Consider the following 19,616-nt stretch of genomic DNA (forward strand, 5'->3'; position numbering starts at 1 on the left):
GATAATATCAAATTCTACTCCTCTAACACAACTAATGACAACAATGTAATTTAAATGCACAATCACTAAAAGATTATCACCAATGTGACCCACACATCACTATTTTCGTGTAGTTAGCTTTGGCGGCTTGTCACGCTCATGTTAAAAACTCTCCAAAGCTAATCGATCCATGTCTCATTTTTTATTTAGAATTTTGCATCAAGGAGGACGACATTTTTTATGTGCAGATAATGTGGCTTGTTATGATTTGAGTGAAGAGGGTTACCATAGTAAATCTCCAGTTGATAGAGGAGAGAGAGAACAAGTATGAAGCAACGTCATTTTGACCACCTAAACAATCATAGGTATTATTTATCATGATACCCTAGCAAAAATTAACACCATTATAATAGATTTTGAACACCATCTTTCAAATTATGTGTGTTTATCACCTTAATTTTTGACATAATAAAAAATATACTTCAATCACTAACTTTACAATATGATATATTTTTTTTAAATGAGTGATTTTTCAAATAAAGATTAAATTAGAATTTTTGTAAATTTAAGAACTAAGGAGATCCACCCTTACGATTTTAAGGGACTGAAATAAATATTTATTTCATAAATAAGATTTGAAAAAATAATTTAATAGTAAAAAATATTGAAAAACTAATGCAATGGCAACAGATAAAATTGAGAGTTTTCTCTTGACTTGTTTGAACCATCTGGGGTATCGGAATTGGGTAGCTAGGTAGTGAGGCATACGAAAGATGTAGGGATGATATTTTTTTTCCCTTCAATTTTAATACTATCACACTTCCCTCTTTTTCATTTTTTTTAAAAATTCTATTTTCCTTTCAGTATATAATTTTTCACATCACGTCTCTTTCCTCTTCAAGGTGTAGACATCACAAATGGGTGTGAAACAATTTCTGTCTTTTCCCTCTCTTTTTTCTATTGTTGAAGTTCCCTCATCCTTTGCTGGCAATGCTAGCCTCACCTTTTGAAATCCTTGTCAACTGAAATATACTTGCTAGTCTTGCCCAGTTCAGCAAATCAGGTGTGAACTGCTTTCTGAAGCCAACTCAATGGCTTATGTTACCAACACTACAGGGCCCCAGTTTAGTTCCCACTAATCATACACACGCGCGCAGGGGCCCAACAGAAAAAGGAAGGGAAAAAGGGGACAGAGAAAAACTTTTGCTTGTATTATCATTAGCAATATAAATCTGTATGCGGCTAATGAATGATGGATACTTACCCATCATCAACGATTAATAAAGACAATTCATACACGATTTTGAAAGTGCCCCTTTTCCTCCTTCAAATAGTCCAATTCTCCTGTTGTCTCATTTTGTCTTTCAACAAATAAATGTGAACTCTTTCTCTTATAAGCCAACAAGTCTTGATAAAGCAAAGTGACTGTAGTTATCATTATCTTACTCCACACTATCCCTCATCCTCGATTGCAGACACCAATATATAATTATAAATCATCATTTGCCTAAAATGTAAGATCGTAGACGGAAAGGCTTGGGGTAGAATTTGATCCCAAAATAAAACCATCTTCCAAATAATTTGTTAGCAAACTGTTTTCGTAATCGGTCTGACAAAGCTACTTTAAAAGTATCATTGGCAAGGAATGTGAAATACCAACATCTCGATTAACAAAAAAATAAGATAAGCTTCACAATAAACAAAAACAATATTTATGCTTCCGTTTTGTCCAGCATTTTGTGGTGAAAGTTCAGTCTCAACGTTGAAGAAAATGCGAAACGCTACTCCAATTGTCATTCTAGCTTGTTTTCCATCAGGCATAAACCCAAACATTTGTCAGTTTTTAAGTGTAAACAAGGCCAGACACTAAGCTGCTAAAATCTTTCAGCAAAACACCGAAATCCGTTTTCTTTTTCGTGTTTCCATATTGAAATAATCGTCAGCTTTGTCTTCAGTATTATGACACATTCTTCTCGCGAAACACTTTATTCAAATATTGCAAAATCCAAAATCCAAGACTTTTTTTTTGGTCTAGTAAAATACAAGCCTTAAATCAGAGGTTCAAACTATACTGTGGGAATGATCGATTTATTCAACTTAGCAATTTGGGTGATTATTGGCTTACTGAGATATGTACGAAGATGTTGTAGGAAGACAGGAAAACAATGATAATATATTATTATCTTCAGTTTGGTCAAATAGATAGAGAGACTGCATTAAAGCAAGAAGTATAACGAAAAAAAAAATAAAAAGATAAAAAAAGGAGCCATAATGGGCATTTCAAACACGGCAACTAACTTTTATACATTAACTGAAGGAGGAAAAGACTAGAATGACACGAATATCTTATAATTTTAAATAGTTACATAATTACAGCAAGGACAAGCAAAACTTAAGAATTCAGCACTGCAAGAAAAATGTATTATTAGTACTACAATTATTATATTTTTAGTATATCTATACATGGTTTTCAATTATACAGGGAATGGAGTTCCATTTTGCACTAAAATTAGAACACCGCAAGAAAAAAAGTGCTTTTAGATTCCAATTTGATAATATATAGAGCCTATAATATATTTATTATTCATATAGATACAATAAAGAAGTTAAACAGAATGCAAATAGCACACCATAGAATAATTCTTTTGCCTGTTAATAATCCTCAACATATGAGAATCTATACCCTCCTCCTGCTCTAAAAATGAACTTTTGATAAGTACACTCTGATTAAAGAAATATACGTGGCAAGTTAAAGATTATTGAGAGGACAATGATGTTAAGTTTCAAGCCTACAGCGGTGACAAACGCATGACCACTAGTAGGGATGTCTATAAGTGTGTATTTTGGTGAGCATTTACAAACTTGATTTTGTAAAATTTGACTTTTGGTTAAAAATAAGTTTTTAAATAAAATGATTTATGTTCAACTTTTGTCTCAAAAGTAAGTAAGCAGCAAAACTCAATATGAAATTTTCAATCCAATACAAAAGCTACATTTTCATTTCTAGTCTTGCATGCTTTGGGTGCAAAATCATGTTTGATCAGCAATGGATCAATGTTTAATTGGTCACATATCCATGTTCACTTCAACACTAATAATATGTATTTGGAAACACATTAAAAAAATTGTAAACATGAATCCGACGTAAAACTAACAACAAGTAGCATTGAAGTAAACATGAATTCGTATGGATTTGAACATGGAACCAAACAGACTATAAATTGTAGTTTCTGCATTAGATCCATATTTACAAAATTTTCAATGTGTTTTCAAGCACACATGAAAACATAAATTTTCAGTAAAATCAGGTTTTGATCATCAAACAAGATTGTGAGGGCTTGCCAATGTACATTCAAAAGCAAGGTGAAACACAATATTTGTTCCATTGCTGACAAAGGGCACGCAACACAGAATTCCTAGACTTGCATTGCAGAGAATGAAAAATTCAATTCAACACTACATTGTAGCCCTAAAGTTTATCTTGTTCTATCTTGACAATGAAGCTTATAAAACAAAACACCAAAATCCACAAACTTGCATACCAAATTGACCCACGAAATGCTACATTGCCCCCCTTACTTCAACATAAACCAAAATATGAAAGCCCCAGAGCCCCAAAGTAGCAAGGTTTATCATTCCTCTATAAAGAGAACGAAGTAAATTCATTACAAATAAAAGCTTAAAATTCAACTGGTAATAAATAGCTTAAGAAAAAGTGATTATTGCAATCAAACGGGTACAAAAGAGGGTTTTTGAATGAGATCCGAAAAAGGGTTATTTTTTGTTGAAGCGAGCTACCTCATCGTCGTTGGGGAAGAAACCCATAAGTCTACCAGCCGAGTTCTGGTACGCATACATGAAGCCACCCATCACTCCAATCAAACCCCCAGTCACCATCGATGGACCCCTAATTCCAGGCTTAATCCCTAACAAACAAAATTCCAAATTTCCTAATTCAATTCGATTCAGCATAACACGTGTCAAGGAAAGAGAAGAGGACACTCACCGGAAAGATAGCCGACGGTGACGGAAACGCCGGTTATAGTGACGAATCGGAGATAATCGAGGGTGTTGAAGTTGCCAACCACTTTGGTGAAAGGAGGGTTTCGATCAATGACAGGGTACTCTGGCTTCGTCGACGCTGTGATGTCTGTATTCATCTTTCCTCCTTCTACTCTCACTCTATCGATCGTTCCTCTCTCTGCTTCCACCCCCCACACTACATCCTCCACAACCCTGTTACTATGCCTCGTCTTTGGGCTCTGTTGGGCCTTTCATTTTCACTTCGCTTGGCCCAATCACTTGGCCTTCTTAATTCAACACCATTACAGACTAAAATTGTTTTAACTTTTGTTGGCATTTTTATTAATATCACTGTAATTAAATATAAAATAATTTTCAAAGTAAATATACTTTTACAAGGTTAATCACTATTAAGTGACCCCAAGTAATTGACAAATAAAAATCTTGATCATGACGAAGAAATAATATGCAACATAAGTGTACTAGTATTATGATGTTATAACTAGTTACTTTGATAATCTCATATTTATGGGAGAGGGACTCTATCATGAATATAGACAAGAATCAATTCATAATTGTACCAATTTATGCAGGAAGATGATACTGGTAAGAACATAATCCCAAACGTTCTCTCTTAATATGCTATGTCCTAGTGTTGAAATGTCATCTTAGATACCACTGTTGCTTGCTCTTGCACTGGCAGTTCTAAACTACCACCTTTATCTATCTAAAAACCAAGTGAACCTCAACTTAGGTACTTGGTCAAAAGAATAATCAAACATTTTAGATGAAGTGTTAGCACACAATTGAATAATATGTTACCATTTTTTTGGCATAAATATCTGGGGTCTAGAAGAAAATTATTTGTACACATAGAATACAAAAATGATAATTAGTCCAGGAGAATGAAAGCTCGTTTTGAAAAAGAAAAAGAAAAGAAGGGGATGTTTGTTTTTCCTTTCAAAAACAATTTTCTATTTTAAAAATATAATATAATACAAATTAAACAAACATCCTCTAACTTTTATATTTTCACTTTTATTTTTATTATTTCTATTTTTCATCTCCCAATTCAAAAGAAATCCTCTCCTGCCAAATTTTGTGCAGCCTCTCTATAGCAAAACCATGACCCTAAATGCTTAAGATTAGTTAAAATAGGAGAAAGAATTATCATTATAAATGTAAAACTAAGTAATTTATATGTACTACACCATCTAGCTGCTAAAATGAACATGGACTCTCTTTTTATCACATTATTCATTTGTTTATTTATTTTACTCTTTTCTTCACTGATTTAAAACTCCAAGGTAGAATGTGAAACAGTCATTTTCCAAAAAATAAAAAGAAATCTGCATAGTATCATTCTGTACTTATAAATATCTTTCATTTTCAGTTTCACCGTTTCCAGTGGCGAATATATTTTCCCTGACTTCATGGTAAACGGTGATTCTTTCATGTTTCACGACAAGAAACTAGTGGCATAGAGCGATATTGGAGTGTCGTTATGAGCTAATAGATGGAAGTCCTTTTGTTAGTGGTGACATTTGTTTAAATCCTTGTGTGTTTTTACCGTTGCAGCATAAAGTACGAACCAGATGTCGGAAAACATCAGTTATGCTTGAGAGTGCAAAACTCCACTGTCTAGTCATTGGTGGTCCTTACTCTGCAATTTCTTCAACTGTTCTCGTGGCTCAATGCCACGTTCCCCGTTGCCAGTTAACGTGGTCACTGACTCAAATAGCAATGATTTCCGTTCTGTCTCTTTGCCAACATTCATCTTTTGGTAAACTATGCAAATCAATTTAATTGCCCGATTAGAATTTTTAATTACTCTGGATTGCAAATTTATTGTTCATCAAAATCATTTGGTTTAATTACGTAAGTTATCATCTTAGTCCTTAGAGAATCCTTGATTTCAAGGCCCTCTAGAAGCTCCTAATTCAAATAAAGATATCTTAATTTTCTCATAAGTTAAAATTAATTTATATAGCTTAATTTTTTTATAAATTATTTTATCTAACTTTTTAAGAAGCACTTTTAGAAATTAAATACTTATTTAATATCAACTGAGCCTACAAGTCATGAAGGAAACCGCGAGTCTGGTGGTTTCTTCACTTCTTCTATAGTATCCAAATAAGTAAGGGGTCATATCCCTTCTTGCATCATCCATGCAACCAGTCAACCGCATTTTGTGTCCATCTCACTGAGGGCATCTTGGACCATCAAATCAGATTCAATTGTTAAATGTGTTTGTACATGAATTTAATTTTTTAATAAAAAATTTAAAATATATTTAAACAAAAAAATCTTTAATAATGACTTGGACAGAAACTTGAGCCCACACTCAAGGTAATAATCAAATATATAATGTACTCAGCCAAGCTGAAGACAATTATTCCCTCCATGTCAAGGGATTTGCCATTTAAGATAATTTATATATCTTAAGAAAGAAACATATACCAAGATAAAATAATTTTAGGGTTTAAGATTTAAAAAAATTTTATACTAAAATACCCTTATTACAAGAATTAAAATAATTATGATTAGCTAAATATTTAGATGAAATGATAATAAATAAAAGTATTTTTAGAAAAAAATAAGTAATATTATATTGATATTTTAAAGTAACAGATTTTTCTAAAAAAACATTCTCAAAGCAACAGATAACTTGAAATGGAGGGGGTAAGATTGAAAGTGTGGCACTGATGATCTCAAGATCCCACTTATGTATGCTTCTAAAACTTGATTTGACAGTAGTTTTAGATCTCATATTTGAAAATGAACACTGTGGTTAGGATTTTAGGAAGACATATCAGTGATGTATAATCATGTACTTAATGCATACATTCCTACCATATTGTAGCCATCCCCAACAATGGGATCAAATGTGTTCATTAGGCATTTTGTTGATATGAGATATTACTTTTCTATTTTGTTTGAAGTCACCTAACCTCTTTTCTCAGGCTGCTACGTCCATTCAAACTCAGCTCCAAATGCCTTTTTCTTTATTGGACATAGCGCAGCACAAGTTATAGCACTAACTACTCAGTACTCAGTGTTACTGTTTCAGATAATTGGATCTGTGAAATGTAGTCACTTAACCTGTAATGCCTCATCAACTTCTTATGCTTGTATGTTGCTAATTTGGCCAAGATTGCTCACATCCTTCCACCAACATAAGCTTTTATTTAACTAAACAGCCAATGAAACTGAATATATAATAGGAATTATAATGCACGCCATGTCTATCTTGAGTCTAATTTAATCTCAATCAGTCAATGTATGTTTCAAAGTCCAAAGATCTAAGGAAAATAATAGAGGAGGGGGGCGCTTCTGCCGCATAAGAGAAGCATCCAATCCAACCATTAGTGGTATCTGCAGCTTTGGTTTGTGCATGCCATTCACATCCAAACACTTAGGGACAAAGAAGTTGCATAGAGGTAAAGAGAGAGAGAAGAATGTTGGTATGTTTGTCCTTGTCATACATAATTGTTCAATCAAAGCATGATGACCTCCCAAGATTATTCCCCCTTCTAAGCCTTGTCATTTTGCTATTACACTGCCCCCAATTCCTCAACTTCCCCTTCTCCCAACAAAAGGAAAAGGTTAGGAGCCTATTAGAAAGAAAGAAGTAAATCTAAAAGGAAAAGGAAAAAATAAATAAATAATGTGATATCCAAACAAAGCCTACCAAAAAGACTCCACCATCCCCAAAGCTTAAGAAGGCTTTTGGGACATGTTGGCAGGGCATCACTCGACTTATTATTCCTCCAAACACACCATTCCATGTGCTACTTCCGACATTCCCTTGGCCTTTTCTCTTAGTCCTTTTCTGCTTTAGTAATGCTTTTGCCTCTTCGTACCGAAAAAAAGGAAAGATATGCTTGTGCCTCCTTCCCCCACATACACACCCTTAAAACTCGGTTAGATTGCCCAATCAACATCTTCTTTTTGGACTTTCCAGCCTCTCTGCCGATTCTCATTCCCCTTTTTTTAATCATTTACCATTTTTATCTTTAGACTTAAAGTAAATTATTTTATTATCTACTATGATTTCTTAACCATGCCCATCACACTATATATACACATGTTCATCATTTCATGCTTCCTTAGACCTCTCTCTCATTCCTAGCTACCTACAACAACAGATTGTTATTACTCATCATAATGGGTAGGCAAAGCCATGATCATGATCATGACCATGACCACGACCCTACTGTCTTTCACTCCTCCATTGCTCTTCTACAAGAGAGGTTTCGACAGCTTCAGAGAGTAAAAGAAATGAGAGAGGAAAGGGAGCTTCAGAAAATGCTCAATGAACCTAAGCAATTCAATTCCAATACTACAATGAGTTATGAACCAACAAGGCTTCTTTCAAACCCTGAATTGACCAAGCCATCAAGGTCGCCACCCCATGTTTCTCTTTCTCTTTGGCCAACATCACAGGTCAAGCAAGAAGACTATACAAGTGTTCAAACCCCGGTTTCATTGAACCTATGCCCCACAGATTATAATAATTATGCACATTCACAGTCCCTTCAGGTTTCATGGAAGAACGTCTATGATTGTGACTCTGGCTCTGATTCTGGTGTTGACACTTCTCTTCACCTTTGAAAGAATCTATATTTGTCTAATGATGTTCCTTCAGATGGGTCATGTAACACCTAGTGATTGTGACACAAACGGCTTTTCTATGGTGGCTTAATTGGCACGAGTGTATCATCATGTATTGATCATATTTTTAGCTATTTGAAATCACTACCTGTGATTATTAGCTAGCTAGTACTACGGAAAGATTCAATGATAACGCTTGAAATAGCATGAACATGGGGGCTGTTTGGATATTTTGGTGAGTCACGGAATATCAATGAACCATCTGTTTTTTTCTTCTTGGTTGGTTTTAGGTTTCTGTCTTTCTGGTTTTGGTTTATAAATTTGTTGTAGTGTAGTTTTAGTTAGCATCAGTCCTTTACAGCTTGCAAACAATCTGCTTAGTAATCAACTTTTTTTTTTACTTTTAAAAAAAAGGAACATGCAATAGGATCTGTACATTTGTAATTTAATGGTAATGTACCCTAATGCAATTTGGAATATGGCAGTCTTTGCACTTGATTAAAATGATCATTGACATGGCCACTATAAGAAATTTTTATAAGTAATGAGATGTCTCAGAAAATAATGAAGGAAGGAGAAAATATAGTACTGGTCAAGCTAATGTATGAGATAAAATAATAATTATATATATATAAAGGAACAAATCCCTCTGAACAAGTAAACGGTTTTCATGCAAAAAGATTTACAAAAAAATACAACAATGAAGATGACTTCAAAGTTCAATGAATCCAAATTGTTTTTTCTGTATGTTTGGATATGAGAAACCTCACAAAGTCCAAGCACTTCACTTGAAATGTATATTATCATATATTATCGTTTCAATACTAATTAAATACAAATACTCTATCTATCTATCTAGATAAGAAAGGGGGAGGGGGGATATTGAAATAAACACTGTGGAGCTTTGTGCCGGGAATTTACTGCAAAAGCTATGGATCTTCTTTAACTGTTCCAAAATGAGGAGCACAAATTGCTTTTAATATCAATTTATTTAAAAAACAATTATATCTAATTTGATAAAATGAGTTCATCTTTTCCTATTAAGAGAACAAGAGTTGTATGTTCTGAAATATGGCAATTTTCTGCTTCATTTGTGTCATACCTACACGTACGTCAGAATATTTATCAACATTACTTTTTTTTTAAAGTAAGTACGTAACTGGAATATGACTCCAATTAAAGTAAGTGAGGCTTGCGATATGACTAGATGACTTGTATATGACTCCAATTAAAGTAAGTGTGGCTTGAGATATGACTAAATTTTCCTTGTGCATTTTTTTTTTCAGAAAATTGTAATTTTTCATTTTTTTTTCTTTACTTGTTTATTTTCCTTCTCGATCAAATTCATTTATCTTTATAAACTGTGAGATACGAGTTTATTAATTTTTTTTTATATAAATATTCTCATAACAATTAATTACAAATATTTTATTATATCTTATTTTAATAAATTTGAAAAATTATATTAACGTAACTTCCAAACATTATTGTTCCTGTATTCATATGGAGTATCAATAGTATACCCATATCCATGCAACATATATTATGCTTCATGCTATGCATCCACGATTTTTTCTCATCACATCAACTCCTGTTTTTCAAACTTCAAAGAATGGCACCAAATAAATAATATAAATATAAAAAAGTGCAAGCAAACAAATTAAATCATGTAAAGTTTTTATTTCTGTCAGATAGAGTTTGGAACAAGTATGAGGACATTGGAATCCTTTCTGATATTGGAGGTCCATAGGAAAGGTATTCCTCGCCAAGGTTGCTTGCACCTGAAGGTTGCTAATACACCTCCACATAATGTGACGTAATCTCAATTCTCAATCATATTCAATTAATGCATCAATTCCATGGCATTTAATCACTGAGCTCAAGCAAACATTAGCTGAAACTATTTGTGCATTATTAACAAAGAAATCCCCCCTACCACGGTTATGGATCCTAATCATTTTGGAGCTAATCCCTGAGGGAACAAGGGTCCCAGTTGGAAAAGGAGATAAATCATTGAAGTAGAGAGGCATTAAGATAGCATGGCGTAGTAAGAACTCTTCTATTTGATCAACAGAAATAGAGGTTGCAGATAGTTCTCTATCATCTGGCATTAAGAAAGTTAGCTCCCTACTTGGTTGTGATGTTCCATTCAGCATCTGCAAAAGCATTGCAAATCCATAGTAAGATTTGCTTCTCATGTCACCTATCGCTGCTTCTAAGTCTGTATGGTTAAAGGAATGTATAGAAGACTGTGATTCTGCAAATCCAAGCAGAAAAAGAAGCATAAACAAACATCGCATGCCCATTTAGAGAAAAGAGAAGAGAATTTTTGCAAAATTGATAGGTGAAGGTTGGGATGTATGTGAATAAATAAGAAGATAGGGAGGAACAGTTAAGGATGTCAGCACTTGAAGGGTAAAAAGCATGAGGATTTCATCATAAAATTCTTTATCAGAACCTAATGGAGAGTAGGTTGTACACGAGGAAGCACTTTCTTGGAAACCATGCAAAGCTTGACTGTGGCATGCTTTGCAAAGTTTAGGTTTGTATGGTGTGCTATTAACAGGATAACTTACGAGTTTTTTTACAATTTTATAAAACTTATATATTTCAAGAAACTTTATAACTATAATTATGAATTTATTAGTAAGTAAATCTTTAAATAATTTATTTTTATCCGAACATGACTTACATTTTACACCCAAACCCATTTCAAGATCTAGCATTCTCTTATGTGATTAGAGAAACATGGCTTTGTTAGCAATTTTTATATTATGACACGAGAATTTCATCCACCCCCCAGAATCAGTGATCCAAAATATCAATGATTCATTAGCTTTTTTGGCATTTGTATATGGTTAATTTTACTGTAATAAGTCTAGAAAATTTCTTTAAAATATTAATATAGATTTGATGTTTCATGTTTTGTGAGAGAATGATCCCCAAAATGTCAAGTATTACACATGCGATTTACATCACGATACTATAATTATTAAAATTTATATATTTCCTTGTATGAAATATGGGAGTGGTATATGGTGTCCATATCATTGAAATTTCAATAGGACGGTGTTCATATCTCATAGGGCCTGGGCCACATAGTTTTGAGGAAAAATAATTAGGTCAATGTTTTGAGTGTCGGATAGCTGAAGGGTAGGGCCAGGAATTGGGCTGTGGAATAATTGCAGCAAAATTAGAACTGAACTGTGAGCCAACCTTTTTACCTACCAAATTCCATGGGAACCAAACCTCTCGTGCCTTCATTAACAAATATCACATTGTTTACAAAGCAACGGAGCCTCTTGCTTTGCTATTTCAAAATTCCAAACCTGCTGCAACCACCACTTATATTCACCCAAGTGAGATCTCTACAATATCATGTTAGTCTTAATCATATCATATATCAACTAATCTTAAAGTTTTTCAAAGTTTTATGTTTTATTTGTTTCATGCTTAGAAAAAAAGACAGTGAATACCAGCAGGAGCACAAATCTACTGAAAGCAATTGATAAAACTTTGCAGTTAAAATAGCAGTCACAAATCACATTTATCCCAAAATTTGTCTGCGGTAAAGTGTAATGCATCTACAAAATTTACATCTAATTTTCAGTTAATAGCTACTTGAGTTAAAGGATATTAAAAGCTAATAAGTGAAACTAATTTGACATTTGTGCAACTAATTTGCAGTAAATAGCGAATTGCCCTATCTGAATTCAGCTGGTCCTTGAAAGAATAATTGAGTCCTGTGATTACAAAATTGTTTAAGTAGCATAAGTGAGTTAATTTATAATAAAGGAAAATCACATTATATTTTATTTTATTTAAATTTTTAAAAATATTAATGATGGTTTTCAGAGCTTAATTCAAAAAGGATACTTGTTGCTGTACTTCTAAAATTGAGGAGCATTGCATTTTTATTTTTATTTTGAATTATAAGGTGTGGTTTTTTTAATATATTAAAAATTCAAAAGTATTTATATATTTTTTAAATAAATCACTAACCTAATTATATGAGAAAGCATAAAATATTTCCTATTTTAAAAATATCCTCGAATTTATCTTAAAATATTTAGAGAGATTTTTTTTAATTAAAAAAAATTATAACTTTATAATTTTTAATGTAATATTTTTTAATAAAATTATACCAACTTTAATCATTTAAAAATAAATTAAAATTAATATTAACAAAATGGTTAAATTTTTAGTATATCACTGCAAATGATATTTCTTTTGTTTAATGACAGGTAACGAATAACGTGAATTTCTGTATATAAAAGTTGAACTTTTGAAATATCTTTTTATTGTATAGGTTGCAAGGACCATATGTTGCATCCGAAGGCAGTAATAAACCATATGTTGTCTATCTCTGTTAAAACTCTTAACAATCCATATGTTGATGTGAAAAGTGCTATGGGATTGAGGATACCACTTTACAGTCTATTTCTCATGCAAATGATTTTTTATTTAGAAAAATAAATAGTAGGTTCTTAGTGTAACAGTGACTAATCAATTGTGAGAAAGAAACAAGAAATTCTATTAACTTTTAAAGATACTTTTACCTTACAATCAAATATTATTAAGAATAACTTTTATAAGTTATAAAAAAAATTATCAAATATGGGTATAATAAATTGTCAGACATATAATTCTTTGAAATATCATTATGAAGAATCTTATTTTTAAAAATGAACTCATTCCTTAAAACCCATGTTGTTTACATAAAATAAAGCAGTTTGTACTTTGTAGTAAAAATAGAGATTTATTAGTATAAGAAAATATAGGGTTGTATTATTATTGTTTATGTTGTTCCAATTGATGATTTACATTGGGGGTTAGAAATTATAGTTGAAGAGGGAAGTTATTTTATGAGTTTAACATTAGTCTATTGTTAGTATAAATTTTATACTATTAATTAATTAAAATATGTTAAATATATATTTTTATAATAATTTTTATAAATATTAATATCAATTCAAAATTGGAAAAGAATATAAAATGTTATATATAATTAGTATGTTTAAATTAAATTCTTATTTTATTTTTTGTTGTAATAAAATTTTATAAAATAGACATAATTAATTTATTTATTCAGAATTTTAATAAGTATTTTATATGTAGGGTAATATATAGGATAATTTTATATTTAGGATGTTAGTTTTTAAAAAAATTAACAAGTTTTAAAATTTTACAAACATCTACAAAAAATATGTTTCACATATTAGAAATAAATTTGTGTAATTTGGAATAGTAATTTTGATTGAAATAATAATAATACAACTAAAAATGCTTGCAAGCAATATTTGTACATGTAAAAAAATTACCATACAAGTTCTTGATTGTGAGAAAATATAATGGGAATTTGATATGTGTGTAGACCTAACTTTATCCATATACAGGTTCATCTTTTAGCCTAGACTTTGGTAGATAAGGTGGGGCTAGTTTAGTAATATACTGCTTCCAAGTCATTTCTCTATAGTTAATGTTAGAGTGTGACAATTGAAGAAAGATTCATTCCTTCTGAAACATAATTTCCATTTTAATGGGTTCCACTACTGCAATTGGGACTCCATTTTCATCAATTGTGAAGGATACACCCAAAAGCCATGAACTGTGACATTCATGCTTCAATGTTAATTGCTCACTCTTAACCCCACCTCCCCAACATCTCCATCAAGTAGGTTTTCAACAATCATCATTGCTTTTACTTTTATACACACATATTTGAATTCAGAATTGCTTTTACTTATTGTTATGTAAACAATAAATCTTTATTTTATAACAATGCATAAATATTTTTTATACTAATTTTATTTAATCTTAATTTTAATCATTTATGTAGAATTAATATGATTACTTACAATTTCTTGTTCTATTCTCTCGCTTGTTATAATAAGAAATGAAAACGAAAGATATAGTTTAATCATTTAAGATAATATCTTACTGCTCAAAAGTTCAATCAATAAAATTTACTTTTCATAAAACATTATTAATAATATTACTTTACGAGCTTTAATAATCAGTGTCAATTGAATTGTGTGTGTCCTTGACTACATATCAAATAAGAATAGTTCTTTTACTTTTTTTATACAATATACATATGGCCTTTTAATGTACTTTTTCATTATTTTTTTTCTCAATTTTAATGATGCTGTCTAATTTTTTTATTTGATATTTATTTATATTTCTTAACTTTTAAAATTTTTATTGTGTGATTTAAATTTATTTTTATTTAAATTTACCTTTTAAACAAAATTTAAAATTATTTTGTATATTATAATTACCTATACATATTTCAAATTAATTATAATTAATTTATTGTCCTTATTTACTAATTCAAAACATCCAGTCAATATTAAATTATTGCACTAGAGTACTTTGCTTCTAAAATTTCCTTTATTTAAATATCATGTGTATTTTAAAAAAATAGAAACAAATACGTTCAATTATTTAAAGGGTATATTAAGTTTTTTTTTTTTTTTACTTCATGCAAATACAAATTAAAACTGACAGCTTTTGTATAAAAAATAAATTAAATTAAATTAACGCACAACATAGTTTTTTTTTTTATGCACAACATTAAACACGGGAGCGAGAGACAGACCGTAAGCATAGGCCCAGTGCACTTGGTCCACCATAAGCAAAGGTCAGAGTAAATTTTACTTCGAATGGACATGCATGGTGGGAAATAGTATAAACTAATTATAATTTTACCGTACTTTTTATAACTAAAAAAATAAATGTGAGATAAAATAAATAATATATTAAAAATATTATGAAAATAACCTTACTCAATAGCAAATAATGTGTGATTTCAAGTTTAAATTTTAATAAATATAATTATTTTAAATATTAAAAAAGGAGTTTTATCATTCATAATAGTTATACTTAATTTAAATAAAATTACTTTTGGTAAAAGATATTTGTGACTTAAACCAAAATATAAGTGATTAAGGTTAAAAAAAAAAACTATTCAACCCATGATAGTCATCAACTTTAATAAGATGGGCTAAAAAATTCAAATTCAAATTCAAATTAGACTCTTAAAATAATATTTAAACTTAACAAAAGCTCAATTTTTTAAAGTTTTTTTACAAATTTTTGCTAGCTATACCTACGTTAAAGTTTATTTAGATCAGATTAAAAGGTTTTAAATTTAATTTGATCTTAAAATTTAAACTACAAACCTAAGATTTTGTCAAATGGGTTCAAAGGGACTATGATCTTGTGGGCTCTGACTGTAACATAAACAATGTGATAGAAAAAAACATAGTCAAATATCTTCATCACTGAAAAAGCAAAGGAAAAAGCGACGTGCATCTTCTTGGAATGACATGAAGGCAATCTTACAATTTTTGAAGGTAAATTTAGCTAGTGGTGAGGATCAGGATCTTCGTTTAGTGGAACGAAGTTGTTGATATGTAGTGGGACGGCATTATTTTCATCTATACTTGGCATGGTTTGCTTTGCAATCCATTCTTGTGTTCTTTATTTATGAGACTAATGAATAATGACTTACAGATATTTTGTGAATAGCCATAAACACTCTTGGCCTACCAAATAATTAATACCCTTAATGGCCCATTTCAGCCTTTTTTTTCTCTTGCGTAAGCTTTCAACAACCAAATTTCTCCACTAGGCCAGACAAGAGTAACATACCGTTATTCTACCTTTTCATGCAAATTTCTATTTTTACTGAACAAGAAATGGTAAAAAAACTAGGCACCATACCATTACCCTGTTTTCTTTCACTATCTGATCGGTAATTGGTATGGCCTAGGCAAAAGAAATGGGGCATCATAAATTGAATCACACTCTCCTTATATGATCAGAATTAAGACACCCTTTATGTTATCAGATCCTTTCTAGGGACGAGAAAATGCTACTTCTTCCTAGAAACAATAAAGGAGCGCTAAAAACCACATTTTTTTCTTTTCATTTACAAGTCCTTAAATGCAGAACCAGAGGTCAGAGCACACCTATTTAATGACCATGTATGTATAGATTGAAGTGCCCTTTTTTGTCTACACATTTTTCTCTGTCCTAGCAGCCTCAAATTTTGACCACTTGGCAAGCTGTGCTGCATTGTAGCTAAGCTTTATCATAACTAATTTGGAAAAGAAAATGAAAATTGTCTATATAAGTATTGGAGAGCTTACGGTTGGTGTTCATCCATAGTTCTCACTAGTCTTCTTTCTAGGTGGATTTGAGGCATTCCTTTATATTGCTCGTGTTTGTTGTTTTGAGTGTTGATTTTGGAGGGGAAATGAGTTACTTGGGCGTTGGTGTTAGTCCCGGGACTGTCCCAGTTTACCACAGCACAAACTTAAAAGTGTTTGATAGAAGGATTAGGATAACAGAACTGGTGTTAAGGTCTGTGATCCTTGGTTTAGGAGTTCTTGCAGCTGTTCTTGTGGGGACTGATTCCCAAGTCAAAGAGATTTTCTCAATTCAGAAGAAAGCTAAATTTACTGACATGAAGGCTTTAGTGTTAGCTCTCTGTTCTCTAATCTTCTCTTTTGATTGCCAAAGCATTGCAAGTTGTAGTGTTCTTATTTTGATGGCCATTAATTTTGCAGGTTCCTGGTAGTTGCAAATGGGTTAGCTGCTGGCTACTCGTTAATCCAAGGGCTGCATTGTATTGTGAGTATGATCAGGGGAAGAGTACTCTTCAGCAAGCCCTTAGCTTGGGCTGTTTTTTCCGGTGATCAGGTTCATTTTATTTACATAAAAAGACTATTTACATGTTTTACTTTTGTAGAGTGACCAAAACTCAAGTATCAAGATGCTTGCATCACCATCTGAATTCTCGCAGCGCGCTCATTTCACTGCTTTTTATTGAATTCCTTATAGCTTTCCATATGTCAATTGCCCAAAGTTGAAGTCTAGCTCAGGAGGCTGCTTTCAGTTTCTAAGGAGTGGAGTTCACATCAACAATTTGTTAATTGCATCCAATTAGTTCTGTTGAAGACTTTAATTGATTAATGGAATGGAATATGAAGCCATATCAAATTCTAATTAGAGAAAAAAATCATAAGGGAGAGTGTATTTGGTTGACTCATCTGATCGAGTTTCAATTCATAAATTCGATTTGTTTGGAATATATGGTCTTTGCATACATATCCTGTGTCAGAGGGTCGGTTTGGATATGGTTTAATCTAAGGCTCAAATTTAGACAACAAATCATAATGATCTCAAGTTTGTCTTGTCAAGCAAGGGTAACCAGTACTGTGGGACCTTATAGGGAACCGTATCTAATTGATGTTAGGAGTAGAGAATCGTTCACCATAAGACATACTTAATTCCATGATTGGGAGGTATCACAAATGTGTGCTGGTTGTTGGGATTTTTAGTAGTGGTTGGGAATGAGTAATGACCAAAGCAATTACAATTACAAGACAATGAGTACGGTAGATATGGTCTTATCCTATAAATTGAATACATCTTTACTTAAAGAAATATTTTTATATTCATTTATGTTTTTTAATAGATCAATGCTATAGAAATAGATCATGATACTGAAAAACATAACTTTCCTATGTATGCAGGTAATGGCATACATAACAGTGGCTTCGGTGGCGGCTGCAGTGCAATCTGCTGTGTTTGCAAAGATGGGCCAGCCAGAACTTCAATGGATGAAAGTATGCAACATGTATGGGAAATTCTGCAACCAAGTGGGAGAAGGGTTAGCTAGTGCTTTTGTGGTTAGCCTTAGTACAGTGGTCCTGTCTTGTATTTCTGCTTTCAGTCTTTTCCGTTTGTATGGCAGTAACAAAACTAAAAATGCAAATTGGTAGGTTAGAAAACTACCACAGGTTCTAGTTAAATAACCCACCACTCACCCCCTCAACATAATTGTTCAGTAATTTACAAGGCTCTTCGTCTATACATGTAGCAGTAAATGATGATGGTATTATGGGAATGGAATACCAACTATTGTACTGATCAGTTAATAATTAATGGCAGTATAGTTGAAGTTAGCTACTTCGGTAATGCTATATGTTCAATCCCAATATCCCGAATGGCTAAGGCTATGTTTGCCAATACATTAACACAATTCCATTGTGCTGAAGTTGAAAACGAGAGGCAAATTTTTTTTACATTTGAATGATTGTAAATATAAAAGCAGAGATATATTTGAACAACTAAAAATTAAAATACTACGTGACATTGAATATCATTGATTTTTAACTTGGGGCTTCTCATGGTATGGTAACATGATATATGTTCTAATTTTAAATTAATAGTACAATATATTGTATCATCGGTATAGTGTGCTGGTAATCTATACTAATTTTTTATTCTAATAAAATTCTCTATTAACATGAAGCATTGTATTACTGATATATCGATGTATAATATTTATTTATTAATAATTTAATTTTAATGTAAAATTCATATAAAAATTTATATACTATCAATCAATTATAATGTATGATAAAGATAACATTCAAATAGATTTTTATAAAGTTAATAATGTATGATAATATATTAATTTATATTATTAATGTATAGTAATCAAATTCTAAAAAAATTGTCCTACATTACTTTTTTTTTTCTTTTAATGGGTGTAAAATATTGTATGGTGAAATTAAGGATCGATAATACTTATATATTTTAGAAATATATAATAGAATATAAGGGAAACATATGTGATGAGCATACAAATAGATCTATTAACAATGTCAGCATCTATATTTAATATGTTCAGTATAATCTTTGAATATTTAAATTTTTGTTGTGTGGTTTAATTTTTTTTATTTAAATTTATCTTTTGAACAAAAGTTAAAATTATTTTTCATACTATAATTATCTATATGTATTTCAAGCTAATTACAATTAATTTATTGTCTTTATTCACTTTATATATCTTTTAAAAAAATTATAACTATATTAGATTTTAAAATAATTATCATTAAAAAAATTTTACGTACACAAAAACTTGAATCTAACACCTTACTTAAGCGATACTGAACTTTACTACTTAGACCAACTTTTATAGG

The 19,616-nt window shown here is 31.3% G+C and overlaps 4 protein-coding genes across 4 annotated transcripts; 2 read left to right on the forward strand and 2 right to left on the reverse strand.

Moving 5' to 3' along the window:
* Nucleotides 1–3,418: 3,418 nt before the first annotated feature.
* LOC113868181 (NADH-ubiquinone oxidoreductase 20.9 kDa subunit) lies at nucleotides 3,419–4,211 on the reverse strand. Its single transcript, XM_027503788.1, has 2 exons — nucleotides 3,986–4,211; nucleotides 3,419–3,905 (listed from the first exon to the last, which is right to left on the reverse strand). The coding sequence occupies exons 1-2, from the start codon at nucleotides 4,137–4,139 to the stop codon at nucleotides 3,754–3,756; spliced, it is 306 nt and encodes a 101-aa protein (XP_027359589.1). The 5' UTR covers nucleotides 4,140–4,211; the 3' UTR covers nucleotides 3,419–3,753.
* A 3,958-nt stretch (nucleotides 4,212–8,169) lies between these two features.
* Nucleotides 8,170–8,616, forward strand: LOC113852189. The gene has a single exon (XM_027482429.1). The coding sequence runs from the start codon at nucleotides 8,170–8,172 to the stop codon at nucleotides 8,614–8,616; it is 447 nt and encodes a 148-aa protein (XP_027338230.1).
* Nucleotides 8,617–10,445: 1,829 nt separating this feature from the next.
* Nucleotides 10,446–10,922, reverse strand: LOC113852190. Its single transcript, XM_027482430.1, has one exon. The coding sequence runs from the start codon at nucleotides 10,920–10,922 to the stop codon at nucleotides 10,446–10,448; it is 477 nt and encodes a 158-aa protein (XP_027338231.1).
* Nucleotides 10,923–16,263: 5,341 nt separating this feature from the next.
* On the forward strand, nucleotides 16,264–18,573 carry LOC113852696 (CASP-like protein 2B1). The gene is made up of 3 exons (XM_027483040.1): nucleotides 16,264–17,103; nucleotides 17,193–17,325; nucleotides 18,162–18,573. The coding sequence occupies exons 1-3, from the start codon at nucleotides 16,880–16,882 to the stop codon at nucleotides 18,408–18,410; spliced, it is 606 nt and encodes a 201-aa protein (XP_027338841.1). The 5' UTR covers nucleotides 16,264–16,879; the 3' UTR covers nucleotides 18,411–18,573.
* The last annotated feature ends 1,043 nt before the right edge of the window (nucleotides 18,574–19,616 follow it).

This window comes from Abrus precatorius, unplaced genomic scaffold (assembly GCF_003935025.1).
Source record: "Abrus precatorius isolate BTA unplaced genomic scaffold, Abrus_2018 Scaffold10, whole genome shotgun sequence".
Lineage (NCBI taxonomy): Eukaryota > Viridiplantae > Streptophyta > Magnoliopsida > Fabales > Fabaceae > Abrus > Abrus precatorius.

What these genes read in the sequence shown, in the direction of transcription:
- LOC113852696 (XM_027483040.1), top strand. Translation starts at nt 16,880, where the DNA reads ATGAGTTACTTGGGCGTTGGTGTTAGTCCCGGGACTGTCCCAGTTTAC. An exon ending in ACTGACATGAAGGCTTTAGT is followed by an intron (nt 17,104 to 17,192) that starts GTTAGCTCTCTG and finishes TTAATTTTGCAG; the next exon opens with GTTCCTGGTAGTTGCAAATG. An exon ending in CTGTTTTTTCCGGTGATCAG is followed by an intron (nt 17,326 to 18,161) that starts GTTCATTTTATT and finishes CTATGTATGCAG; the next exon opens with GTAATGGCATACATAACAGT.
- LOC113868181 (XM_027503788.1), bottom strand. Translation starts at nt 4,139, where the DNA reads ATGAATACAGACATCACAGCGTCGACGAAGCCAGAGTACCCTGTCATT. An exon ending in CACCGTCGGCTATCTTTCCG is followed by an intron (nt 3,906 to 3,985) that starts GTGAGTGTCCTC and finishes TTTGTTTGTTAG; the next exon opens with GGATTAAGCCTGGAATTAGG.
- LOC113852190 (XM_027482430.1), bottom strand. Translation starts at nt 10,922, where the DNA reads ATGGGCATGCGATGTTTGTTTATGCTTCTTTTTCTGCTTGGATTTGCA.
- LOC113852189 (XM_027482429.1), top strand. Translation starts at nt 8,170, where the DNA reads ATGGGTAGGCAAAGCCATGATCATGATCATGACCATGACCACGACCCT.